This window comes from Drosophila elegans, unplaced genomic scaffold (assembly GCF_018152505.1).
Source record: "Drosophila elegans isolate 14027-0461.03 unplaced genomic scaffold, ASM1815250v1 contig_814, whole genome shotgun sequence".
Classification (NCBI taxonomy): Eukaryota; Metazoa; Arthropoda; class Insecta; order Diptera; family Drosophilidae; genus Drosophila; species Drosophila elegans.
The window spans coordinates 9,278,680-9,305,911 of NW_024546167.1; the positions used below are offsets into that span (position 1 = coordinate 9,278,680).

Sequence of the window (27,232 nt, forward strand, 5' to 3'; positions counted from 1 at the left end):
AACCTACATTAAAATTTAAAACAAAATTTCACCATTAAATAAATCAAATGCAAATTCACCTCATATGTTTGGTTTGTGTCTTTGATCAATCATTGTTGTAGCGTGGACATAAACCAAAAGCTTTTAACAAACATCTCCAAATCTAGCTAAAGAGAAACATTTTCCATTCAAATGTTCTTCAGTGATTGTTTTTGTATTTTATTTAAAAACACATATCATCCGAATGAGGGGCTTGCTTCTTTCAAACGAACTACACAAAGACACCAAAGATGCCCGCATAATCCGGTTTTAGGGGGCATCCATGACCTTGGGCCTGGGCGGATCAGCCTCCTCTTTCTGAATGGGCTCGATGGTTTCAAAGGTGTTGATATCCTGCAGCACACGGCACGTCTCGCTGACCAGTTCCTCGGGATCCTTCACTATATCCTGGATATTCTCGAGCTGCCGCTGAAGGTCGGGCATTTGCTTGCGATTGGCAAACTCACCCACTCCCAGTTCCGCGTGAATGGTGTCCATTAGATTGGCCAGCAGAAGGCTTTCGCTGTGACTGAAGTTAGCGCTCTCGCTGCTGCCCTTCAGGATGCAGTTCCTCACCTCCTCGGCCTCGTAGCACATGCCCAGTCGATTGTGGTAGTGGGTGGGAGGCATCTGCTCGCCACCCGGCAGTGGAAACTCATAGTCAACCTCCTCAGTGATCAAACGTGTGGGACACCAGTAGTTGTTCATCTAAAGAGGATTGAAATAGAATTTTTGATTAAACGTATATAGTTTCATACTGACTTTAATTGACCCATCTTTGCCCTGGATAATGGCCTGGTTGCAGAGCTTCTTTTCCGCGCTGACCTCGATGAAGGCTCTTTTGCCGCGGGTGAAGCAGAGTTCAATATCGGCGGCCACGTCCACATGCTCCGCATTGACCTTGCCACTGACCTTGAGGCAGCGCGGCACCTCCCGAAACACCCACAACGCCAGTTGCATTCCGTAGACGCCAAAATCGCTGGTGACTCCGCCATAAAGTGACAGTCTCCTGTGGGTTATTCAAGTGGTTGTTCAGGAACAGTTTGATTACCAAATAAAAGTAGAAACCATACCCCTGGTGGACGGGCAATCCCAGAGAACAGCGGACATGCTGAAGTTCACCGAGGCGATTGCGCAGGATCTGGTGGCGCAGGTAATGATAGGCGGGCACACATCTTGGCCACATTCCCTCCATGAGGAAGAGACCCCGCGCCTGCGCCTTCTCCAGCAGCTTGGTCACCTGCTCCTCCGTCATGCACAGCGGCTTTTCGCACAGCACGTGCTTGTCGTGGTTCAGCATCAGGTGGCACAGCTCCGAGTGTTGCGGATTCAGCGGCGATATGTACACAACGTCTAGACTTGAACAGAATTATTTGTTAATGCGGGCTCAGAGGGATAAGTTCTTTAGTTATATAGGAGTTAGCTAGCTTTTATGAAAAAAAATGTTGATATGATATGATATGATATTCATACAACAACAGTCAAGTTATAAAAAATATAAAAATTTAATGAGTCAATATTTTTTAAGAAGTCTTTCATATATATTCTAAAAAGCGTTATTAAAATGTGGTTTTTATTAACTTCATAAACAAAGAGTTTGTTTTATGTTAATGTATGTTATTTTAAATATTACTGTTTAAAGTATCCATAAATTACTTATCCTTCATGTGGTCATAATAAAAATATTTTATAGCACTATGTTTTTTTGTGTTTTTTTAAAGCATTATGTTTCTGTTTTTTTTTTATATATTAAAATATTTTATAAAAGATCAAAAAATTCAGAAGTATTTTGTATTTAAACTAAAACATAAATATATAAATATATATCTATAGAAACTCACCGACATCGGGGCACTTGGCCAGATCCTCGAAGCTGGTGTACACATTCTCCACGCGATGGCGATCGGCGAAGGCGAGGGCGTGCGACTGGTAGGCGGCCACGCAGGACACGATGCGGTGGTGCTGCTCCGGCAGGACACTCAGAGCAGCGGCAAAGTCGTCGGCCATCAGGCTAACGGGTGCAATGCCCCAACGCAGCGTTGGGCCCTCATCCTCCGCCCACTCGGCCTGGCCCGGCTCAACCTTTGACCCCGCCTTGGAATTGGCCTTGGCGGAGGGAAACCGATTGATGTGCAGTTCGCGAGGGCGCGGTCGCCACATGCTGTGGTCGCCAATATCACCGCCAACAAATCCGAATTCGAATCCGCTCCGCCTGCAGTCCGACCTGCATGATGGGCGTGTGGCACAGCCAGTGGGCAGGCGATCTGAAGAGTGGAGAGGATGGACTTACTCATCTCGTACAGAGAAAACTGCACTCAGAAAAATGTAATCACAAACATAAATAAAGGGACAATTATTACCAATAAATAATTTTATAAATATCATAGCAACAAATTTCTATAAAATATTATATAGAAATATTACCTTTTGTAAGATTTTAAACATATTTTAAACTTTACGAACATTAAGCAATTGAACGTAAAAAAATAGGTTGACTTATTGTAAAGCGATTAAGAGAAAAAAGGCTCCTAAGAAGTTATAAGCAAATAAATAAAAAAATGTATGTTAAAAATAATATATTATATTATTTTCTGTATAAAAAGAGATTTTAAAAGTAAAAAACTTTGGTCTTAAATGTATTTGCAATACGCAATCATTTATTTTTCGAGTGTACAACAGCCAGTGGCGATCAGTGGCTAGTTTGTCGCGTAAAACGCATTTCATTCATACAATCGAGCGCTTTTCCACGAATTGGCGAAATTGCGGGTGTTGGATTTGGCCGCCGGCAACCGGTCCGGACTGCGGGCCATCCGTGGACCATCTACGTCGAAAAGCGAGACGACGGGCGCATTATGTGGCGCTGTTTAGTGCGTCAGTTCCTCCATAATTAGTCATATTTGTTTAGCATCACAACTTGTGAATGACTCGCTGCCGTTGGCTGCAGCTCAGTCAGGTTTTGTTTCTTATTTTTCTTATTTTTCTTATTTTTTTTTGTTGTTGTCGCATTGGCCTGGTCCTGGCCAAGTTGGCCATGTTGGGAGCTGCCTGGGCCGCGCACTTTGCGCTTCGTTCTGTCCGCATTCGAATTTCACTTTCTTTTTAGAAACTAAGCATTGGACTGTTTGTGTATTTATCACCGGAGTAACTGCTGGATGGGTAGCCTCACTTTGACGAGTGGTTGTACTTTATCAGCGGGGAGAAATCGTTGGGTTTATGCCGATTTTTTCTTATTATTGCTTTAAATATTATTTTAAATGATTTCTCGAAATTGAGAAGCTTGTCATTAGGCTTTAATTGAATTTTCAAATTAAGATTCGTTTTCTTATCCTCTTTTTAATGTATATAATAAATATAATTCTTAGATACTTTAAATATACTTTAAGGATACTTTACAAAGTGATTTTTAACGCCTTAGGAAAATTTAAATATATTTATAGGCTTTAAATAATATTTTTTTAATGTTTTCTAAAGGTGCGTTAGAAATTAAAAAGATTATAGCAGATGTTAAACGGAAAAAAAACATTTATTTAGCATTGTCTAGTTATATATTTTATTTGATAAAACTACTGAGTCTTAAAAAAAGGTATATTTGTAAAATACTTATTTGTATTTTAGGAACAGAGCATTTGGCATTCGATTTTTTGGAAGCTGGTAGTGCCACCTTTCCCGGCTTATTTCACTTTTCAATAACTCGAGTGCGTGCAACAATGTCCAGCGGCGAGTGTCCGCTTCTGTGTTCGACTGTTGACGGCGCGTCCCAACAAAAAACAAAAATTTGTTTATCTAATTAGCAATGCACCGGGCGACGTCCGCGCGGGCAGCGCTTTTCACCTGATTTGGCATGCATGGCAGGCGGTGCAAGTGGCAAGTCGATGGCCGTAGAAATTGCCCTAACCCCAAATGCAAAGCGATAAAAATATGTGCGAGGCGCGCTTTTGGTTGGCCAATGAACGAAAGTGTTCTATGGGTGTGCAGACGGTCCAAAAACCGAAAATCGAAAACCAAAAACCGAAAATGAGAAAACAACCCAACTCTCGCCAAGTGCCGGAAATGTCTGTGTACAAGTCAAAGCGAGTGTGTGTATGTGGGTGAAATTATGTGCCAGAGAAAGGTTGCCTAATTTCTGTCATTAAAGTACACGGCACGAACAGGAGCCACTACTGCATTTGTACAAATTAGTGCAAATTTTTTTTCTGCCAAAAAAAAAAAATACAATATTTTTAAATTTATATTACAAGATACTTAAAATGCTTTTATAAAAAGTACCTCTTCTAAATCAGATATTTAAATTAATAAACAAAGTATATATATAAATATCAGTTAGGATTGTTTACCTATTTTCTTTTTTATTGTTTATCCTTAATGCAAATTTTGTAAGAAAAGATAAATTCTACGAACTCATTATTTAAAATAAATATATTTTATTTAAAGAAAATGTTTTCATATTTAAATGGAATATTATTTGTAGTGTGCTGGCCATGAGGAGATTATGGGGCAGGAGGAGCGCGACAAGAGCTGACAGCTGGAGCACACAAATTTGCCATGCGTGTGTCTTTTGATGACTCTTTCCCGAGAGCGACGACACGGCGGAGACGACATGTTCATTAAAGCCATGGCCGCGTCATCTTGGTCACCATCCCGATCTCCATCCTCTGGCGCACCGACAAAGCAAATAAATACTAAAATTTGCATGCCTGCAACATAAATCGTCGCAAAATATTAAACAAGTCAGCAGCAACAGTTGAAATCAATAAATTTATTGATACAATTTACACGGCTGAGTGGGCTGCCAGATAGCTGGATGCATGCAACTCGGCTGCATGCAACACACATGCGCTAATTAAGGGGGTTTCAACTCGCTGGCGGGGGTGTTTTGGCCAATGCTGCACTTGAGATGGCGCGATGGCGAGATGGCCTTGCAAGTGGCCACAGAAACAAGTTAACGAGACTGGCCAAATGACCAACTGACTGAGGAAATTCAATTGGTGATTTAGTGAGGCGAAATCGAGGGATACAAATTACGGTGGGGGGATTAACGCAGGTACATCGAAATGATTTGCGATGATTTGGTACTTACTCTGACTTGATTTCATCGCATACAAATTGACAAAATAAGTAAAATGCCATTCGCTTTGATTTATAGAGGAATCGCTCTTGCTGTGTTTATTTATATTTTTAAATAACATAAATAATGAAGAGCAAATTTGTATTATTTTAATGTACTTTTTAACAAAGTCTTCCGAAAACTAAAAAAGAAAGTGGAATGAATCTTTGCTTTACATTTAAAATTCTGCAACCATAGATATTTAAGAGTGCGCATAGATATTTGCATATTTTGCCATTCTAGGCTGTGAAAGTCATGTGTCAAGTTCGTTGCCAGAGTCTTTTGACTTGGCATACGTTTTTTGTTCGAGGCTTTTGCAACATCGCCACCTAATTGACACCTTCAAAGTGTTGGGAGAAAGGGGACAAAGGGAGGCTCTGTGGCCAAACGACAGCATAATCTTCCCGCTGCCGTTGTTATTTTCTTGGACTTATTGTCCGGCTGACGACTTTCGTATGCATGTCCGTCGGCTCGCTCTCATCTTCCCCTCAACTACGCACACGCCCAGCAGCAACAGCAACGCCAATTGACAGCCAGTCATGTCATGACTATTGCCAATTGTTTTTGCTGCCCGAAGCTCTTAACATATTTTACGATTTGTTGGCCGCAAGTAGAAATTTATTTAGCCAAAAGATTTTCGGTTTTTTATGCAACAGGTGAAGGCGAAAAGCGAAAGCCCAACAAAGCTAAAACAAAAAACATTCTTGGCCGGCAGCAAACTTAAGCCAAATCAATTGTTAATGAACAATATGTTGAATTTTATGGGCACTTAATAGAATGCAGCAGCAAACAAATTACTGAAACTGCCAAACTATACAGTCGCTTTGCTATTAAACATTAATTTAACTTAATCTATCTTAAGAAATTATAAACAATGCAAAACAAGTTCGTTGTAATATAAATAAGTAAAAAACATAAACTTGGTTGGTAATAAAAATTAAACTGTTAATTAATCAATGTAGTCTGATAGGAGTGAGCTTAAATTTGAAGAATTGTTGAAATCCATTAAATTACTGACTAACAACATTAAATTTTTACTATTTTTAAATAAAAAACCATTACACTACAGCCTAACTCATGAACCAGCAATAAATGGAAAATTTAAATGCTTTTGGTGTCTAAAATCCATTAAACGCTTTGAACGACTTCAGTTTTATGCACTGTGAACCTATTATCGGAAAAAAAAAAATACAAACATAATAAGAGTTCTTGGCCAACTACGGCAACATGTTGCAGGTAGTGAAAAGTGAGTCTGGCTTTAGACAACGGCAACAACCATCGCCAAACAGGCAGCAACAAAAGCGAAAAGACGACAACTTTGGTGACGAAGCCGACGGCGCAGTTAACTGCGACTGCGACGCGTGTGTTTATGGATTCGCTTTGGCCAAAAGCGTTGGTCAACAGCGTTGTTGCGACGGCGGCAGCAACACCACAAGAAGACAAGTGCAGGCTTTGCTATTCAGCTGGTTCGTTGTACCTGCAATCTCAGTCGCAGTCGCCGCCAACGTCTCAGCCGCTTTTAACAGTTTCGAATTTGAGTTTTGGCCAAGACCACGCGAAATCAGTTAACAAACGGACGCGTTTTGAAACGGATGCACTGGTGGCAAATGCTGGCAAAGCAAACCGAACCAAACCGAACCGAACTGAACCGAACCGAAACGAAACGAAGAAAACCTGAAGCCCCTGAAACTCTGGTACTGGCTCCTCCATAAAGATCCCAGGTTTTTGTCCCAAAACCCGAGCCCGTGCGAATGTCTGTCGGTTTCGGCGGCAGAAGCTCGAAGAGCTGCTATCTTCATCGGTCGCGCTGGTCGTTTAAAAGTGAAATTTACTGAATGAAATGAAATGTCTTCTGGCCAGCCTCGCTGTCTGGCCGTGTGGCTTTGTGTTTGATTATTGATTTGTGACTATTGTCGGCAAGGAAATGAATGCAAATTAGTTGGCAAACATTCGCCGCCTCGAAAGGATTGCAAAAAACAAAAAGCCAACAAGAATACAAAACGCTTTGTTCGCAAATTAGTGGATGTATTTGTTCCTGTGCCAGTGGCATTGAATGGTAAGCCAATTGGCCGCAAAAAGCAGGTGATGTAAGATCCTGCTTAGATTGTGTAATTCTGTGAAAGTGAAAGAACAAATCAATTAAAGAAAAGATTTCCCAATTTTAAAAGATGCTTCTTAGACTTATAAAAATATATGGTATTTAAGCGAATGTAAACTGTTAAACTTTATTTAGAAAGAGGCAAGGTTTACCTAAATAAACTAGAACTGTCTTGTTTGACAATTACAGTTAATATTTTATAAATTCAAGCTTGCAAAATTAAAATAATTGATAACATTTTACCACTTCACTTGATGTGTTTGAGTAGTTTAACATCATGCAGGCCTACGTGTCATCAGGCGTAAATTTAGTACGATTATTCATTGCGATCGGTGTTTATTACCCACTGAAGTTGATCGTTAAACAACGTGTTTGATCAGTAACGATAATGTTAATGTGATTTCGTATATCTCAATGAAAGTATCATAAATAAACGTAAGTCGCCTAGCGTATAGTAAAATCAGTAAAATGTAGTAGAAATTGTATATACCTTTGAAATACCGTGTTAAAGGGGAACTTAACTTTTCAATCTGTCTGATATTAAAGAATTTCTGAAGACCTTTTTTCGCCTAAACAAACATGGATCAAGGTCTTCCTCTTCGTAAATAAACAAACGATCAATTAAGAACCACGAAAGTAACATTTTACTTGCAACACTTGGTAACGACTTATTGTCCATGGTCGTTTTCACGCATTTTCCATCAATCAACTCTCGGTTTTCAATGGTATAATCCATGACTGCGGATGTTGCACATAAATTCCACCTTTCTTCGCCAGCGAAATCGAATGTTTCTTCTCGTTTACGATCTTGCATCTTTGCACAAAGAATTAAGGCGCTGAATGGTGTTTAAGCTGGCGCTTATGCCGACGAAAAGCGGACGAAAAGCGGACAAACAAACGGACATCACTCATACGCCGTGTGTACAGAATGAAAGAGACAATTCAAGGCAAGGAGAGAAAGGGCAGCCACTTGATTTTCCAGGCACTCCCGGTCCACTCGGCGCATTTATCTTTCACTTAAAGTGAAGATGACATTCTTTAAATGAAATTAACTGCCGGCAACAAAAAGCCGAAGCTGCAACTGCTGATGCATCTGTTGATGTTGCTGGTGTTGCTGATGCTGCTGAAGCTGCTGATGTTGCTGAGGTTGCAGCTAATGTTGCCGCTGTGCCACAGTGGCTTCTGTGGCAGCTGCTTTGGCTGCAATTAGTATTTGTCTTTGGCTAATACGCTGCCATGTTGGTATGCATCTCTGTGCGCCAGTTTCTTGTTGCTTGTGTTGCTGCTGCAGGTTGCTGGTTGCTGGTTGTTATTGCAACTGCTGCTGCTGCTGTTGCTGGCATAAAAAGTGTCGCGCACTTGAATGGATATTTGGTCTCTGCTTCGGTTGTTTGTCTATTTATTGGTCTGTTTGCTTGCTCATCGGCTTTTTATAGCTGCCTTTTTAACGCACATTGGCTTAGCCGTCCACTTAACAGCTGTCGCATCAAGTGCATCTCTCACTCCATCTCCATCTCCATGTCGCAGTGTCTTTCGATCGCCTCAGTGATCTCCACTGATCTCCAGTGGAGCCTTTTGGGTTCCATGTTGTGGGCAGCGACTTGAGCGACTGACTGAGTGCCGGCTTTTAAGATACACCGATCGAAAGTGCTTGGAATGCAATTATGATAGGGGGCCATACAGCTGATGCGTTCATATAATTTTGACATGGCGTGGGTTCGAAGGCCTGTGAATCACTTGAAAGTTGTGGAATAAAACGCTCTAGTTTTATTGCAGCAAGTGTAATAACCTAGCGCCTAACGATTTGTATAAAAGTCCTTAAACTGGTTGAAGTGAAACGTTTTAAAAGCCTGGCTTAGCAGTTAATGAAATTCAAAAAGTAATTGACCAAATAAGCTTTGAAGTAAAACAACCAGTTTTTTTATTAATAGGAAATCGATAGCAATTTTAGAGAGGTATATTTAATTAAAAAATGTTCCATTTCCGTAAGGAAATGTTATAATGAAAAATCAAATTACAATATTAACACCAATTAACTAACAATTAACTGAGAAAAGTATTCTATTTAAATTTATACCATACCATAAAAGTAAATAGTTTCTATATCTAAATATTACTATTAAAACATCTGTCAGTACAGATGATTGCATAAAATATCCATAATTTGCATATCAGACAATCGCAACACACTTAACTCCAACACTCACTTAGCGACTATTACATTTCTCTTGTCATGTAAAGCCAATAAAATGAAATAACACAGAAATGATGCGTAATTAAACGCATTATGCAAATGCGATGTTAGACAATAAAGACAATTAAATAACTCAAACGAAACGAGAGCGTCAAAACAAGTTAGGCCTACCTCATAAAAAATGGCAGCAATTTCGATGCATGAAACTGTTGACCAGTGGAAAATTGGGGGAAATTGTGTCCATCATTAGTGGCAATACTGGGAAAATGGGTTTTCGAATTGTTGACCGGGCCAAATTATATTCAATTGCAAGGCCATCATATCACCCCTCCCACTTTTCTTGACCGGCGGCGAATTTTATTTGATTTTAATTGCTGCCATAGCAAGATGTTTGCCATTTAATGGCTTTATTTATGCGTGTAGTAATCAAGTTAATTTTTACGATTGCCGCTGAGCGAGTTGCAGCAACAACAACAACCACCGCAGCAGCACGCCGGCAACAACAAGCAAACCGTAGAGCTGCTGCAAAATAAATGCAAATTTTCTTTTATGATCAAAAAGCACAAATTTCACTTTCGATGGGAACGAATTGCCGGCAAGCGCAAGCCGAAAATAAATATTCGCATAAAAAAAAATAAAAAACAAAAAAAAAAAGAGACAAAGATGACATGCAACTGGGGAGGGAGATGATGATAAGAAGCCCTTAGGACATTTCTTCGAGAGGAAATGGAGAAGAAAGAAAGCCAAAAGGAGAAGAGCCGCCGCCCACCCAGGTCGCCGATCCTCGCCGATCTTCGCCGATCTTTGGTCTCCGGGGAGCCTCCTGGTCGGTCAAGTCGCCCATCTGCCCTCTGCCGCTTAATGCCATAAATTATGAAATAATCGTATCAATCTCTGCGATCCGAAAAGTTGTCGCTGGCCAGGAGGAGCGTCTTAAATCAGACAGAGACTTTGTTGTATGCATAAAAGGCCTAAGTGAGTTTGGGAATTTTTTCATCAAAGCTGTAGATAAAGCTTCAAGGCATATCTTAATTATATTGTGATTATCCTACATTAAGGGGCATGTATTTATTTTTTCTAGGTTAAGATGTTTTTTTTTAAACGCATAATTGGTGGAAGTAATGTGTTAATGTGTTTGGGATTATGTTTCTATCTATAGGTATAGCTTCAGGTGATGATAACATTACATTAATGTGCGAATAAAAAAGCTATATAAAATAATTGGCCAGCTACAAGCATTTTTACGAGGCTGCTGAAGGAAATATAAGCTCTTAAATATCATCGATAATATTCCCTTCTTCATTATTCTTATAAAGTTGATAGATACTAAACATTTTAAGTTGTTAATATTTTTTAGCAAATACTTTCCAGCCTTAACTCTTTTGCATAGCTTTTCTTTTCTATTAATTTTAATAATTTTATATCCATTCTGCTTCCTAATTTAAATAACTACTCGTTTCTGTGAATGTATTTCAATTATATACATTTTCCAATATGTGGATATGTTGTTTATACATTTTTAGTATGTGTATACTTTCAAGTTCGTGTCTTAAGTCCTTCGTTACTTTACATTTACATGGCTTGAAAGCCCTTTCATATCCCCTTCTAGTACTCATTCAAGCCTCGTTAAGATTCGATTTGTAAAATCAATTTACAAGTTAATATCTCTTCATTAATAAACCGAGCTTAGTGAAAGGTTAATTTTCTTTACTTTTTTTATTTTATTTTAAACTGGCATTTTATTTTATGATCACAACTAAAAGGCTACCTGTATTAACTGGCCTGCAATCTGGATAACAACCTGTTAAGTGAGTCCAATGCAACAACCGCCAAACTTCCTCATTCACGTCCGTTATCCAATAGTTAAGAATCAATTGCGGTGGCTAAAAATTGCACAGATCGAGTTCGGCGTACACAATCGATGTGGCTGGCTATTAAATCACCAGCGAGTCATAACCGAAACTGAACAATTTAACAAAATTCCAGATAAGCCGACACGAAAAAAAAAACCAGAGAGACCGAGCCAACGAACCGAGCCACACGATGATTAGTGAACGCCACAAGAGCCGCGATTTGGTTACGATACTTGGCCTGCTCCACCTCCTGTTCCTCGGAGTCGCCTCCGGCCATGTGATCGAGGTCTTGGCTCAATCAACAACCGCATCCACATCGCAGACGTTGCAGACTTTGCAGACTTCGCAGACTACGCAGACATCGCAAACTTTGGAGACGAAGACGAATGCCAGTCAGGATGGGGCTGGTCTGACAACAGGTGAGCGAACAACGCGCAACGAACGAACAACGAACGAACAACTATCAACAACCGCAGCGAAATGAAAAATATGAAAGATTTGCACTTTGATTTTGTTTCGCCAACATAATTGGGTGCCTGGGTGCGGAGAGTGGGCACTATTTTAATGGCCAGCATTAGGAGATCAAACAATTTTGAACGCAATCATGCGAGGCATTTTAATGCGAATGAAAGTGAAAATCGTCTGGCAACATTGTTTCGTGGTCACAGGCAATTATGCAAGGATAAATGGGATACAGATGCATGTGCTCGATTGGGATTGGGTTTGGGTTTGGGTTTTTGGTGGGATAGGATTGGAGTGGCCGCCGAGTAAAGTGAGCTAGTCGAGTGTTGGCAGAGTGCGCCCACCCATTGAGCTATTGAAAGGAATGGGCAAATCGACGGTATAAATACCCTTAAATAGTATTCGGTTGTTAGTTTTCATTTGCCCAAATATTTGAACAATTTTAAAAGTTTATAAAAAATTTAAAAGAAGTTTTTTTTGTTTTTGATAATTAGATTAGAGTGACATTTAAATTAAAACCTTCTACTCATGTTTTACTTAAATACGTAAACATTATTATTGTTTTCGATGTACTAATGACATCACCTCCTAATGTTCTTAAGTTTCCATTAAAATTTTAAGAGAATAATAATAATTATAAATGTTTAAATTAAAGATACTTCAGAAACTAAAGAATATTGATTTTAAATCTTATTAACTAAAGTAAAGAACAAATTATTTTCAATTTAATAAGTATTCGAAAAAATAAAATACAACCTTCAGTGCTAAACATATTTGGTATGAATTTGTGAGAACTACAAAATTTAATTTCCTTTGTGAAGGTATTATTATATTGCGGATAACTTTTATATCTTAAAAAAAATAATAATCGTAAAAGCTAGATCAAAAGAAGGAATGAAGGCAATATAATAGAAAATAGATAGTCATTATGGTAAGCGTATTAAAAGCCAATTGCCAGAAGGGGATCAAGATGCATGAATGGCCATTTCCGCTTGTGCCAAGTGCATGTCCTCACGTCGAGGAGCTGGGAGCTGGGAGCTTATAGCTCCGCATGCCTTTGCAACCGCTCAAATGGAAAGCGATTTGTCTGGTTTTAGCTAATAATTTATCAGGCCTCCGCATTCGTAGTCGTCGCCTTCGCCTTCGCCGCCTCTGCCATTTGATTTTTCCTCAGTCCGTTGATCAGTCAATCAAGCCAAGCCAAAGCCAATTCAAGCCGAAGTCCAAGTAGGCCCAAGTCGCAGGTCCAATGCGACTTTATGTCTAGCTGTCTGACTGTTTGCCGTGTTGATTGCCTTGGTCGTGGCCCCCACTGATCAACGCCTGCCGACGGAGGAGTACCAGTACCCCGGCCAAGTGTTGGCTGCCAGGTGGGCGTTTTGGGGCTCACAGAGTCAGACTTTGGCGGCTTGGCCTCTGACTCTGGCTTAATTAGGAGCCACATGGCGGGGAGCTAAGCGGCTCATCCAATCACGCAGTGAGGCTCAAGCGTCGGGTTCAATCGACTGCAGCTCCAATCTTGCGCACTGTCCGCGGGCATTTAAAATCAATTTATGCAAAAACTGCACAAAAGCGATTGAAGTCAGATAGAAACGAGGGTAGTTCGTTTACTATTGGGTGTTCTCTCTTTGAGAATTTTATTTTGTGGTTACCTCAAATGTTTTCTTAAAAAAAAAAGTGAGCTTAAAGTTGTAACCACTTCTACGACATATTTAATTACCTTTATATTAAGCTATCAATGTTAAGGCCACAGTTTTTAGACTACTTTAATAACTAGACCAAAGTGGCAAAAATCAGGTGCAAATAAATAAGGATTACAAAATAAACTAATGAAAAAATAGGCAAATCTTGTAATTAAAATATAAATCGCAGAACACCCCTCGCTGTGAGCAACCAGGATGCCGACTTGGCCAAGTGACGGGACAAAAACATTTGTTAACACTTTAACGAGTTATGATTTGGCCGTGGCCATGGCACATAGCTCCTAGCTCATAGCTGGATCTGCAGCTCAGATGCCTGCCGGCCATTTGGGGGGCAATTAAAGTTGCACATGTAAAAGTAAATTGATACGGCACTCAATCATTTACCCCGGCTTCGTTTCTTCCACAGCCCCGCGGCTGGATCCGAACAACAACAACGAGTGGCGACCACTTGGACACGGAGATCCGCTGCAGAAGGACCCCACCTACGACTACAGTCCGCCGGCCTTGGATCGAGTTCGCTATTGGGCGGAGAGCAACAGTACGGGTCAGAGTAATCCGGAGGCCAGGAAAAAGGAGCTGCCGCCAGAGGTGCTTCGCAATAAAACCAAGAGCGAGGTTCTGCTGTTGGGCGTGGCCAGTGAACGGGTTAGGGTGCCTCACGCCCATCCATATCCACCAGTTGGCTTAGGACAGCATCAGCATCAGCATCAGCAGCAGCATCAGCAGCAGTTGCAGCAACAGGCTAAATATGCAGCCTCCATCCGGAGGAGCTACTATGCCCCCACCCAACAGCAACACAGCCCACAAGTGCCACAAATGCCACAACAAAGCCAACATGTGGCAACGCATTTACATGCCCAGCAGCACATGCCGCATACCCACTTGATGCCACCACCCATGATGATGATGATGAAATCGGGCGCCTCCTCCGTTCCACACATGGAGTACAGACACAACAGCATGATGGCCACAGGAGCACCCACCTCGTACATGAGTTACATGAGTTCGCCAACGCCCAAACAGGCGATGACCTCCTCCGTGATCTACCATCAGCCAGCGATGGGTCACCACACCTCTTTGTCGGCGTCAACGCCTTGGATTACGAGTATGCCACCAGCACATCGCTTAAGCTACTCAGACCCACATCTGCAGGAATCTATGCACACCTATAGCTTTTCGAGGCCCCACCACCAGCAATCGGTGAGCTACTCGCCCAACTCGCTGCCAGGACATCAGGGTGGACCAAAAACTGGTCTCAGGAAGCCCTGGCTGCATGAGTTGCTCCAAAAGGAGGTGGTGGTGACGTCCAAGCCCAAGGTTAAGCCCACAATGCCGGCCACCAAGTATCTGATGGGCACGAGTAAGCCACATCATCCACTGCCACCTGTTGGTTTTGGCATTAGCTCCACCCGCCCACCGTTTACCTACGCCCCAGTGACCTTTGTGCCCGGACCACCCACCATAGCAGTGCCCACTGTGGCCACCAGACAAGAAGCGCAGCCGGACATCTACATCACACCCACTCCGCAAGCGAGTAGCTCTGGCTTTAGACCCATGTTGGTGACCAGCCCGACCACCGTGGGAACCACTCCATCGACCACATCGACCACATCGACCACATCGACCACTTTACCCATTTATCAGCGGTCCAGCACAACAACCAGTAATCGTTTGCTGATCCCCCAGACCAGCAATCTGGCCGAGCGACCCACAGTGGCTCCTGCTGCGAGTGAACCCACCACCGACTCGCTTTTCTCCCATTACAAGCAACCTCCGAAGCCCCTGCTAGGACCCATGTACCTCATCATCGAGGGTCATTCGAAGGTGAAGACCTATGGACAAAACGAATTGGATCCACACAGTCCGAAGATAGTGCCGGTCATCTCGAAGAGGGAACCAGTGGTCAGGATAGCAGATCCCAATGAGAAGCGGGGAACCGTGGAGTCCTACCAGGTCAAACATTTGCACACCAAAACAACGCCCATGACAACGACTACAACGACTAGCAAACCCTCTACCGCAAAGCCCTCGACCACAAGAGCCCCTGAAAGAGCTCCTGTTTACAGCACTACAAAGGCACCAGTTAGCACCACCACTAAGCCCAAAATAACCACCACATCCAAAACCACTAAGGCAACAACAACGACAACAACAACAACCAAAGTGCCAATTAGCAGTACTACACCTTCGATTCCACAACAACCAAAGCCAGAAGCAGCAAGTGATGTAAATGATCTACTTAGTCTACTGGACAATATGTTTGCCGATGCCCATGAGATCGCCTCATCCACAACCGGGTCACCACCATTGGCCACCGCCACCACGAGCACCGTGCTGAAGCCAGTTAGTACCAAGTTGTTGCCACAACAACCGGAACCCAGGATTTCCAGTAGTGCGGCGAACATAGAGAGTCTGCTGGAAGACGACACCCATGAAGATGATGAAGCTGGCGAGGATCCAGGGTCACCGATTTCCACTGAGACACCACCGCGAGCAACGCGTCAGGTCTTTGACTATGATCAATTGCCAGAGTCACGGATTAAAGAGGGGGTCACCGTTAGCGACATTATGGAATACAACGATGATGACGACGATGAGGAGCTGGAGGGAGATGATGAAACGGCCACCGATGGTGAACTGGAAGACGAGGAGGAGCCAGACGAATCGCACAATTTGCTCAAGCGAATCGATCAATTTGTGGATGATGTAGACGATGGCGATGACGATTTGGAGGATCTGATCGAAGGTCTGGACGACGGGGAGATCGACGAAAGGCGACAGCAGCATTAGCCCAAGATAAGCATTTTCTTAAACTGCGCTCTATACCAAATCTATCAGAAACTTTTTCTCACGCCTAATACGTTCTTGTACATAAGTCAGCTTTAATTGAATCTGTATTTATTTGTTGTTAGTTCTTAGGCCCTGCTGGCGTCACAATGTGACTGCACTCTATACCCAATTTAATTCGAGCAAAGAGTTTTCGTTTTGTAATTAAGCATTAAATTATATAAATTTTCTTACGTTTTTTAGTTCTTAAGTGTGCAATAATTGAAAAATAAATGCGAAAATATAAAAAGTCAATGTAATTAAATTTTTGAAACGGAAATAAACAAAGGTGAGCGAAATTTTAAATAACTTCTTTAAACTTCTCCTAAAAATATTTAAGATTTTTAAAGGAAATTATTTAAACAATTTTAAACATTTTATTTAAGCCAGTTCAAATGAAACTCACATTCGTACATACACAATAAAATGTTACATTCCAATGGTTCAATTTCAAACCAACCGCCAAAAAGCTCTTTCCAATAAAAATCGATCGTTCAAAGCTCGATAGCGATAACACAAGTGTATGCTGTACAGTGTTGGCAAAAATACTGCGGCAAAAGGCTGATATACACAAACTAAAAAAAAAAAAACATTAAGCTTTAGGCCATTCGCATATTTTAATTTTTTAATGTATTTATTTGTTATTTGGTGAATAAGTTTTTCCCGCCAAAAAACAGTTATTTCCCGCTAAAATTCTGTCATCACTGCTGTCGACCTATCGCTTCACTTTGTTTATTTCCAATTGGATTTTCCAAGCGCCAGTTGAAGAAAGAACGCCGAAGAGACAACAACGCGCCAATTGGATTAAATTGTGAGCGAGGTGTGCTAAATAATTCATTATTAGAAAAGCGGACAATAAAAGAAGCTTCAAGTTCACACAGCCAAAGTGCGAAAAACTAATTTAATCAAGATCAAGTGTGAGAGAGTTTTTGTGTTTTGTTTACGCTGCCAAGCGATCTTCGTTCTCTTTCTTACTTTCGCTTTTGTTTGGAGTTCAAAAGAGGAGTAATGAACTTGAACGAATAAGAAGAATACTTGCGAATGCAGTTGTTTAAACGGAAATGTGTTTCAGTTTGGCATAAAACAAGGGAAAAAGCAACAAGTGAACAAACACGTGCTGAGAGATTTGGTGACTCAAAAAGTGTTTTAATTTCCGATAACAGCAGCCTAGGTGATAAAAAGGCTAGTAACAAATCGTAAATAATTTAATATTTTTATGCTTGGTATAGAAATCAAAAATTAGTGAAACTATCTTTGCCTCCCCTTGAATTTAACGAGCGGTGATAATGCCTATATACCTAAACGTGTGTGCATATATTTGACCGATGTCTATATAACCTTGATCCGGGCACTGCGACGCGGCCTGAAAAAAAAAATATTTCCGAAATGTGGCGTCGCTTCCAACAAACAGAAAAAGCCAAACAGTAAAAATCAAACAAACTTCTATGCCAAAAAAACCGGTTCACTTTACGCCAAAAACCCAAACAGAGATTTCGTCTGATCAGAGATAAAAAGTGCCAACAAAAGAGAGAGAGAGAGTGTGTCTGTCTTGTTGGAAAAACAAATTCCATTCCAATAGGAATTATCAGTTGCACGGCAAATGTCAGACTCCGGCTGATAAGAACGACGTTGTTTCCTTCTGATTAGCAAGCAGCCGGCGAATTTTCGTGTCTTTTTACTCTCGATATTTGAGCTACAGTCCAACTTCCTTAGGGCTTACTTATCTACATCTACTACTAAAAGTTGTAAGAAAACATAACAAATTAAAATAGTTATGCGATTAGAACGAGCACTTTTCTAATGCGTTAATGAAAATTAGAATTTTGAGTTTATAAAGAGAAGTCTTTACATTTTCTTTTTATGAACTCGGCTAGTTTGTAGTTCATCTGCATCCGTTTTACATTGTAAGGGACAAGGAAATTGTGATAAGAAGGGTGCCCTGCCAGACATGTCTACCCTGGCAACATGATAACGAGGGGCTTATGCAACCACAGAGTTTATGAACCGCTGCATTGATAACCTTTATCAATCTTCAGTCGATGGGCAGTCGTCCAGCGCTCAATATGATGGATTTACTTGAGTTACTGACCTACTTTTATGGCTGGTACGGGGAGTTCTTCCATTTAAAGCGGCAACCGGTTCCAGCAGTAATTATCTGACCAATTATGCTACTACAACTGAGGCTTCTGGAATATTTGTAAGATGTTAAGGTCGCCATAGGCTTTTCATTTACGGCAGGAGTGCATTAATTATAAATACACAGTGGGCACTAGGCTGACGAACCAACCGTTGCTTCATTAATATCTGTGCAGGGCAGATAAGTGCTTAACTTACCGCTGCACCCCCCACCTTAATCGGTTTAAATATAAACCCAGAGTTCAACAAACTAATCGTCAAACCGCAGCGGCAATTCAACTCAGGTTCGGTTCTCCTTGCCACATGCGGGTTAAATGTATATCCATGCAAACAGCAGCGGCCAAGAGAATAGCGTATCATTTTCTGAGCTAAATAATTGTCCCCAAAACTTTTGGATTTTTTAAATCAATCTAGAAAACCTTGAAAATATATTTAAAATACCTTCCAAATATTACAATAAATGATTTTTATAGGTGTCAATAAAAAATGTCCAATATATATATAAAACAAACATATAAACTACAATAATAGTAATAGTTAATTGATAGTGTTCTTTATATTGATATGATATTTTGTTAATTTTATATCGAAAGACGTTAAACGCCAGAACGATCATCTTGGACTCCCTTGTGTGTTTGATTATATGGAAGTGTTATATTTATATTTTATATGCATTTTTACTGTATCTACTGCGTGCCCCCAAATTCTGGTAATTACTCATCATTCTGTTGATGAGCTATGACGAGCTTCGACTTCGAGTTCTGAATGACGGACGTTGCGTCACGATGACTCCACTTAAATGATTCTACATTTAATGCACATTTACATACTGTTCGAGTATATGTCTTTCTTTCACTTGGATCAGTTCAACGCACTGAATAATCATGTAAAAGTTAGTGTTTGATGCCACTGGAATACTAAGTACACACTGCAAGGTCTGACGAGTTCGCTAATCAAGAATGCTTCTTTGGGAAAATTTCCACACAGACTTATTGATTTTTACAATATAAACATTGCTTTTGCAAAACTGTTTAGAAAACCAGTATTTAAATTGATGACATTGAACGCAACTTACGATCCCTTCAAGTTAACTTGTTTTTGCATACCCGATAAGCAGCGATAGTAATCGAACTTTGATGGCAAATAAATAAGGCATAAAAAAGCTACTCAAATAAAACTATTAAGTAAAATTGTTGCCTTTATAAAATGACGCTAATATTGTTACTTAAGAATTTCTAGTTTCAACAGATAACCCTGCAGTTTCGTCATGGAAGTTGTTTGCAAATACAATACAATATTATTATTTGCTAATAGCTAAAGCAGCAATTTCTAATCGTATCTTGCCACTTGTTGTTTGACATAAACAATATACGATAGACCGAATCTCTCCCTAGAATCTGAAATATATTCAGAAATAGAATTATATACCGCTTTACTTTCAAATAGAATATTAAGAATCATTGGCTTCGTAAGGGCAGGGTATGATTATCAAAACATTTATTGTGTCTAAATGTTATCATTCAGTTGACATGCGATCTTGACTCAGGCAGCTAATGTCAAGTACGATCGTAGCAACTTTACAACTGGTTTTACACAGCTCAAGTGAGAAGCGGTCGGCTTATAAGTGACTTATAAGGCAATGTCTATGCATCTGTATCTGATTACATAATCAGCAATCGCAAAGTCAAATGAACTTTGACCGCAATGGCTGTGGAAATCGCTTTTAGGTGCTTCGGGACCCATTTAGTTATATATTTGTTTTTAAAATGAATGTTTAAATCATAAATAAATATACCAAAGAGTTATTTCGTAATTACCGTCATTACATCTTATCAGTAAAGTATAATAACCCTCTCAATCCAAATCTGAGTTATTTCTGTGTCAAAGTAAAAGTACTTGAACTCTTTATAAGGGGAACCAACAAAAATCTTATCGTGGTATGCTCCATTCAATTGCAAAAAGAATGTGCGATAAGCAAAAACTAATCATCATAAATTGAAATTTTGTTTATAGAGAGCGGGGACAATAACGGCTAGAACAGCATGACCACCAATAAGGATCCCCAAGATAAGGGAGCCGGAAAACCAGAACCGACCAAGAATGGCGGATCCGGTGGTGTGGGAATCATGAAGCGCTTGAGAAGATCAGCCTCTGCCACGGAACACAATCTGAGCAGCCTGCGGAACCGCAAATCAACCCAAAATCTGTTCGATCAGCATGGCAATCCCATCGATCTGCGGCAATACCGCAAAGTCTTGGATAAAGATGAGAATGGCAATGGGACGAATGGATCCGAGAAGAAGCTGCGTTATAGGAGAACCCAAAGTGTGACTCGTGCCGAGGAAATTTCGAACAAAGAAGAAAAGCAGCGAAAAGCTCAACCGGGCAGACCGTGAGTAAATAAATGATATATATGTATATTGAAAAGCAAAGTAATTGCTTAACCCACTTTAGAATCCATCGACCTCGAGACTCTCTGTTTTCTTGGAGCTCCGGATTTACCAATTTTACGGGTCTGGTTAATTGGGGATTTCTACTGCTTTGCATTGGAGGTTTGCGTTTAGGTCTGGAGAATCTGCTCAAGTAAATATGAAGGGAATCTAATCATAGGAAAAATTCTAACAAATTATACCCTTATCTAAGATATGGCGTTCGCATAAATCCCTTGGACTGGTTCTTTTTCATAAGCGGACACAATGAGGGCGAGGGTCACAATGCCCTAATCCTGAGCATTTGTAAGTGCCCAAATCCCTAGGATTAGCCATCCCATACTCTTAATCCTTAAAATCTCCATCTTTTCCAGACTCTTTGGTTCACATTTCCCTCTGCCTGGCTGTGGAAAAGGGACTTGCCATGGTGAGTACTCACTTTGATAGCATCTAACGCCTAATTTGTTCGGTCGCGACTTGAACCACGTAATAAGCTTAAACATCGTATAATATGATAAATTTTAAAGTATCAAGTTATTATTGAAATAACGACAATTTAGAAAATTTATGTCTATGACAGAAAACGTTTTGTTACTTTGAGTATACTTTTACTGTTTTTAACGTCAATCAAAGAACTTGGTGCTAATTAAATTATTACCGCAACTGCAATAGAAAGCATATGCACCTTATTTTAAAAACATAACTATTTATTGTTTACAAGACTTACATATACATAAGATACAATTTTTCAATGACAATAAACGGGGTATGCAGTGTGTGATCGACTGAGTGCGTGTATATAGATAAGAGTTGCGAATGTATGGCGAGGTTTGATTGCGATAAATGAGCTCCGAGTCTTTCGTTACCTTTAGGCAATGCGTACGCCAGCCTGATCACAATATTTCTGCAGCACTTGCTTATACTCCTGTTCCAGGGGCGACAACAAAGTGGGTAACTCTCCTGCCCGCGATTGCGCAAACTTGGAGAGCGAGGTAGCCAGGAAGTGGCGGGCATCAGTGATCTCGGCAAGATGATCGGGCTGGTTGGGCTGGGCGTGGGTTAGTTGGGCAAAGGCCACTTGATAGCCCGCATCGGGATCCTCGGCCACTCCGGCAGACTCTCCTATTTCGAGACCCTTCAATTTTTCAGGTGGTCGCTCGAACAGATCGATGAGAGAGTGTAGCAAGCGGGGCCAGAAAGCACCGTACTGTGGCAGTAACATTTCCGGCGTCTCAGTGAGAAGTTTCGTGACACCCACCGCCACCATTTTGCGATCCTGTTCCTTGAGAACCTTGCCCATATCGGTGATGAACACACGATCCAGGAGCATGCCAAACATGCCGGGCTGTATCTCATCTATCAACTGAGCCAGCTGACCGCCACTGTACTTGATCACATAGAAGCTAAAGAAGACGATAATGCCGCTGATGTACTTCGGCGTCTTCGAAAGAGACAATCGCTGGAAGAGCAGGCCAAAGATCTGACGAAGATTGGTCTGGATTTCAGCGGCGGGGTAGTAGGAAAGGAGATTCTGCAGCAGATAGAAGCCTTCATGGTCGTTAGCCTTGGAGGCAATCATCTTCTGGAAAATTCCCAGGATTGCACTCTGCAATTAAAAAAATAGGTCAAATTAGAATCAGTAAGTTAAATCCTGTGTTCTCCTTTCATAAGTTAACTTACCAATTTGCCCAAGGCCTGAATCTGAGCTGAACCCTGCTTAATGAAAGCAGATATAAGCCGAATCAAGGGTGTGACGTTGCCCGTTCGATCCCACAAAGCTGGAGACAACAAGCAAGGGAACAAGGCCCAATAGGGTTCCGGAATGGAACCAGAGCCCTCGCGCACTTCCAGCAGCACCGAAAGCATCTGGAAGACGTAGGGCATAAATTCGACAATATCCTGCTGTAGAATGCCTTGAAAGACAGGGAACAAGGCCTCCTCAAAGGAGCTCACAGCAGAGGCATCAGCCTGGCAAACAATTCTGCAGATAATTGGAATTAAAATACCTTTTAGAATGAGGATCATTGTGTCACTTACTTGATACTCAGAGCCAGAGTTTCGAACAGATAGTGATTAAAGTGTGGGCGAGAAGGATTCTTGGCCACCTGGGTGAGAATCTCTGTGAGCTGCGGCAGGGCCACGCCCATAAAGGGCATAGAGGCCGATTGCAGAACCGAGAAACTACGCATAATGGCCTTCATTACATATTCATTCTCTCCGGATCCTGGCAGCGAGAGGGTGGCAAACAATCCGCTTATGAGTTGAGTGGCATGAGGACCCAGCACCTGGGGACCAAACACAATCGCATTGCTGGCATCGCGCATGGTGAGAATCTTCTCCACGGAACAGGCGGCATAGCTATGGACCACAGGGCTTTCGGCGGGAAGATGCCTGATAAGTTGCGGCAGACAGTTGGCCAGTACCTGGGGACCCAAAATGCTGCGGAACACCATAACATACTTAATAGCAGCCGCCTTAAGAACGGGTATTTCGTTGACTGCAAAGGAATCAGTAATTAGATTGATGCTTTAAAACACTGAGAACAGTTTCCACTTACTGTTGGGCCTCTCCAGTTCCGGAATAATTTGCTGGGCACAAAATTCCGGCAGTGGAACCAACTCCGAGGTTTGTGTGATGCCATGCTTTTGAGTTCCACCTCGAGATGCCCACGAAGTGACCAGATAAATAGCCGTATCCTTTGAACGCCAATTGGCTGTGGGGTTTTCCTTGTACTTGGTCAGCAATATCTCCAGATACTGGCCAAAGATGCCAAAGATCTTTTGCTCAAAGTTAATGGATAGAGTTTTCACCAGATCGCAGGCCGCCCGACGTCGTGTATCAATGTCTGAACCTTCGATGTCCCTCCGAATATACTCCTCCGGACTGTCCTCGAAAATTTCCTCATCCGAGGGCCGGATGTCCAGATTGGGAATGACAACTTTATCGCAGATCTGTGCCAGAATCTCTGGGTTCTCGAAAATGCTCTGATAGTGCTGTCGCTCAGCCACCACGGATAGAAATTGCAGGGCGTGGGAAACCAACTAAGAAGGAAAAATTTATGTTTTTATAATAATTCTATTAAATGAAATGGAAACATCAAACTTCTTTCGATCACTCACCGCATCGTATTTGGTTTGCAGGCTGGTCTTGACCAGCAACTCCCAGACTGCAGTTACAAACTGCTCCATGAAGGGCTTGAACTCCTCGTCGTATTTCTTGGCGTACAGGCAAATGTTCTCACAGACCTGCGTGCGCAGATGCTCCAGCACACCCGCATCCTCATCATCGCCAGTGCGCAACGATGGCACATCCACGGCGAGCTGCTGAATAAACGCACCCATCCAGGTGTTCATGTTGTCCTCGAAGAACTCGGGCAAATCCTGGGAGTTCAGCGAGAAGAACACCTTGTTCACCAGCACCAGAGAACCGTAGATGACCTTCAGAGCCTCGGCATTATTCTCATGCACCTTGGTCAACTGCATTGTGGCCTGGAGCAAATCGGTCAGGGGTTTTGCCATGCGATCCAGCACGAATTTGATCTCCTCCCACAGAGCCTGCGACTTGAACTCAAAGCGATAGCGCTTAAAGAGCGAATGTGCGGTTTGCAAAACGCCGTTGATGACATTGAAATCGCCTGAGGCGAATCTCTCCACCATCTCGTCAATGAGCTGCGGCCATTTTTTCGGAAAATCATGCTTGCCAATGATGCTCACGGCATCGCTCAGTTGTTTTTGCAATGCCACCGGTGAGTGGAGCATCAGCGTTACAATTAGCGTCTTAATGGTGTTCCTATCACTTTCATGGATGCGATCTGGTCCATCGCTGTCCAGGTGGGCCGCCCAGTTCCGCTTCACATAGTTCTTGAAGGCAATTGCGCCTGCCACCCGCGTGGTCATGTCCATTTGGGCTTTATCTATCAGGTTGAGCAGCAGAATGGGGTAATTCTGCTGCAGTTCCGTAGACTCCAAGAGTTTTTCGGCTGAAGATTGAGGAGAGAAATTATAGTTTATTATAAAGAGTACTAAATATTTCGTTAATTAGATAAAAAAATAAAAATGTTATAAAGCTTCTGATAGTAAATTGAACATAATGTTCCCATAAAACCCCTGAGCTATTTTAAAAGATTTTTGTAAAAGGGAATCTAGGCACGTTTGGTTTCAACATTCCTATGGCTCTGTTCAGTATAGGCGGTATTGATTTCGCAATCTTGCATAAGCCTGGAAATCTTATAGAATCTCCCCTAATAGGTTTTTAAAAACCGTATTTTTTCTAAGCGTCGCCAATAATGATTTCCCGCGCACACACACAACGGCACGCCTGCACGCATGTGCAGCTGTGTGAGTGCCGCCAGCACACGCATTCCCACACACACTTACCCGGCCGGCGGACATTTGGATCGGCGCTCAGCGTCTGCTGCAAATAACCGGCCAGCAGCTGCAAATTCGCCTCTGTCACTTCCATTTCGAGTCTGCTCTATTTCGGTGTCCTTTTTGCGTTAAATATTTTCACTGGGTGGTGTTTTCTCCACACTTTTGCAACATGAAATGAAATCGCAAATGGCTTTTTGCACAGAATGCTCGCGGATCTGCGGATGGAACTTAAAGCCGTCTATCGCTATCGATTCGCCCAGTGATGAGAGCGACTACCGTTACTGGCCATCGATAGTTTCAGAATTTGAATGTGCATTTAATTTCGTTTTGTATAACTTTAAACTGTACTTAAACATGTTAAACAATTATTGTTTGTCAAGAATGGTTTTAAATGAAAATTAAATTTAATCATTGAAATTTTAAAATACTTGTAGGAAATCATTGCCGAGGGCTTGGGCATCTTTATTCAGATAGTAAACATAGTGGTGCTTGTTTGCCTGCCCGTGGTCACCATTCACCTTAAAGGACATGCCTTTAGTCTGAGTAAGTACAATTTCAGTAAAGTTAAACTATTTTTTCTAATTCCCAATTTGTATAGTGGGCGCCTCAACGGTTTGTTTCTTTTACTCTGTATTGTTCCTGAAACTCTGGTCGTACGTGCAGACGAATATGTGGTGCCGTCAGACTTACTACCAAAAGAATCCCCGAGAGCGTCGACCCAGCATTACTTTGGCCGAACTGAGTAAGATCCCCTTAAACGAATTTTTTTGTTTAGCTTTTTCTTAGTTTTGCTTAATTCTTATTTAGGAAATGGAGTTTTGAATGGAGGTGAAGAGGACGAGGATGTTTCCAAGCTGGTGCAGTATCCAGATAATCTCACTTACAGGGATCTTCTGTACTTCCTCTGCGCTCCCACACTCTGCTATGAGTTGAACTTCCCAAGAACTTCGCGGGTGCGCAAACGCTTTCTGCTCAAGCGTTTGTTGGAGGTTGTGATTGGAGCGAATGTGGTGATGGCTTTGTTCCAACAATGGATAATTCCCTCGGTTAGGAACTCCCTGATTCCGTTTTCCAACATGGATGTGGCTCTGGCCACGGAGCGACTTCTAAAACTGGCGGTTGGTAGAGATTTCTATTATTTTCTTCAGCGTTTTTAATTCTTTGTTTTTAAAGTTACCCAATCATTTGTGCTGGCTGTGTTTTTTCTACCTGATGTTCCACTCCTTCCTAAATGCGGTGGGTGAGCTCCTGAATTTCGCGGATCGCAACTTTTATTGTGATTGGTGGAATGCCAATAATATTGATACGTTCTGGCGAACCTGGAACATGCCCGTTCATAGATGGTGTGTGCGTCATCTCTATATTCCAGTGGTCCAAATGGGTTACTCCTCGCGACAGGCCTCTACTATCGTCTTCCTGTTTAGTGCCTTCTTCCACGAATATTTGGTAACAACATTTATTTATACATATTTATTTTGGAAACATTTTATATTACATGTATTTTTATTCACAGGTTTCTGTTCCTCTGCAAACCTACAAGATCTGGGCCTTCATGGGCATGATGGGTCAGATTCCTCTCTCGGCCATATCCAAATCCATTGAGAAACGCCTGGGTCCCCGCATGGGCAACATAATTGTGTGGGCTTCCATTATTCTTGGCCAGCCTCTGTGCATTATGGCCTACTATCACGATTATGTGGTTCAGCATTTTAAGAACTCACTCAACGGCACCGACTACGTCAGCTAAATTTTAGAAATCGAACTTTTTGGTGGAAAACCACTAGAATATATGCACTGGTCGGGTTCGTGTATTTTTTGTAATTTATAAGCCAGAATGCAAGTTAGGAAGATAACTTGTGATTGCCACAATACAAATCAATTTTGTATGACTTTTGCACATGCATGTAGTACTGATAAACACAAATAGATTGTTATTGAATGCATTTGTTAATGAATTTAAGTATGTCATGTAAATAAAACCAATTATAGACTCATAAAAATGTGTTTTAATTTTTTACTGTTTAAATGATTAAATAAAC

At 41.5% G+C, this 27,232-nt stretch overlaps 4 protein-coding genes across 6 annotated transcripts; 2 read left to right on the plus strand and 2 right to left on the minus strand.

Moving 5' to 3' along the window:
- Window positions 1-177: 177 nt before the first annotated feature.
- On the minus strand, window positions 178-21,435 carry LOC108150485 (trans-1,2-dihydrobenzene-1,2-diol dehydrogenase). The gene is made up of 5 exons (XM_017278692.2): window positions 21,263-21,435; window positions 1,860-2,282; window positions 1,092-1,371; window positions 781-1,027; window positions 178-726 (listed from the first exon to the last, which is right to left on the minus strand). The coding sequence occupies exons 1-5, from the start codon at window positions 21,324-21,326 to the stop codon at window positions 289-291; spliced, it is 1,452 nt and encodes a 483-aa protein (XP_017134181.1). The 5' UTR covers window positions 21,327-21,435; the 3' UTR covers window positions 178-288.
- On the plus strand, window positions 6,676-16,494 carry LOC108150483 (mucin-5AC). Its single transcript, XM_017278688.2, has 3 exons — window positions 6,676-7,178; window positions 11,401-11,686; window positions 13,839-16,494. Exons 1-3 carry the CDS (start codon window positions 7,176-7,178, stop codon window positions 16,220-16,222), a joined length of 2,673 nt encoding a protein of 890 aa, XP_017134177.2. The 5' UTR covers window positions 6,676-7,175; the 3' UTR covers window positions 16,223-16,494.
- Window positions 16,989-27,187, plus strand: LOC108150484 (diacylglycerol O-acyltransferase 1). 3 transcript variants are annotated; one of them, XM_017278690.2, is made up of 10 exons: window positions 16,989-17,069; window positions 20,408-20,786; window positions 20,849-20,977; window positions 21,038-21,129; window positions 21,198-21,250; window positions 25,628-25,736; window positions 25,792-25,935; window positions 26,001-26,311; window positions 26,367-26,639; window positions 26,707-27,187. In XM_017278690.2, exons 2-10 carry the CDS (start codon window positions 20,437-20,439, stop codon window positions 26,938-26,940), a joined length of 1,695 nt encoding a protein of 564 aa, XP_017134179.1. In that variant the 5' UTR covers window positions 16,989-17,069; window positions 20,408-20,436; the 3' UTR covers window positions 26,941-27,187. The 3 variants fall into 3 exon arrangements, with proteins under 3 accessions (XP_017134179.1, XP_017134178.1, XP_017134180.1); XM_017278689.2 differs by having other exon boundaries at window positions 17,010-17,078; XM_017278691.2 differs by lacking the exon at window positions 16,989-17,069 and adding an exon at window positions 17,341-17,440.
- LOC108150482 (exportin-2) lies at window positions 21,510-25,423 on the minus strand. Its single transcript, XM_017278687.2, has 6 exons — window positions 25,200-25,423; window positions 23,943-24,802; window positions 23,381-23,864; window positions 22,861-23,320; window positions 22,504-22,804; window positions 21,510-22,429 (listed from the first exon to the last, which is right to left on the minus strand). Exons 1-6 carry the CDS (start codon window positions 25,282-25,284, stop codon window positions 21,692-21,694), a joined length of 2,928 nt encoding a protein of 975 aa, XP_017134176.1. The 5' UTR covers window positions 25,285-25,423; the 3' UTR covers window positions 21,510-21,691.
- Window positions 27,188-27,232: the final 45 nt, after the last annotated feature.

What these genes read in the sequence shown, in the direction of transcription:
- LOC108150483 (XM_017278688.2), top strand. An exon ending in TGGGGCTGGTCTGACAACAG is followed by an intron (nt 11,687 to 13,838) that starts GTGAGCGAACAA and finishes TTTCTTCCACAG; the next exon opens with CCCCGCGGCTGGATCCGAAC.
- LOC108150484 (XM_017278690.2), top strand. Translation starts at nt 20,437, where the DNA reads ATGACCACCAATAAGGATCCCCAAGATAAGGGAGCCGGAAAACCAGAA. An exon ending in GGTCTGGAGAATCTGCTCAA is followed by an intron (nt 20,978 to 21,037) that starts GTAAATATGAAG and finishes CCCTTATCTAAG; the next exon opens with ATATGGCGTTCGCATAAATC. An exon ending in TGCCCTAATCCTGAGCATTT is followed by an intron (nt 21,130 to 21,197) that starts GTAAGTGCCCAA and finishes CATCTTTTCCAG; the next exon opens with ACTCTTTGGTTCACATTTCC.
- LOC108150482 (XM_017278687.2), bottom strand. Translation starts at nt 25,284, where the DNA reads ATGGAAGTGACAGAGGCGAATTTGCAGCTGCTGGCCGGTTATTTGCAG. An exon ending in ACTCTGGCTCTGAGTATCAA is followed by an intron (nt 22,805 to 22,860) that starts GTAAGTGACACA and finishes AATTATCTGCAG; the next exon opens with AATTGTTTGCCAGGCTGATG. An exon ending in TTCAGGCCTTGGGCAAATTG is followed by an intron (nt 22,430 to 22,503) that starts GTAAGTTAACTT and finishes TTTTAATTGCAG; the next exon opens with AGTGCAATCCTGGGAATTTT.
- LOC108150485 (XM_017278692.2), bottom strand. Translation starts at nt 21,326, where the DNA reads ATGTTTAAGCTTATTACGTGGTTCAAGTCGCGACCGAACAAATTAGGC. An exon ending in AGGCGTTAGATGCTATCAAA is followed by an intron (nt 2,283 to 21,262) that starts GTGAGTACTCAC and finishes TCCACTCTTCAG; the next exon opens with ATCGCCTGCCCACTGGCTGT. An exon ending in GGCCAAGTGCCCCGATGTCG is followed by an intron (nt 1,372 to 1,859) that starts GTGAGTTTCTAT and finishes GTTCAAGTCTAG; the next exon opens with ACGTTGTGTACATATCGCCG.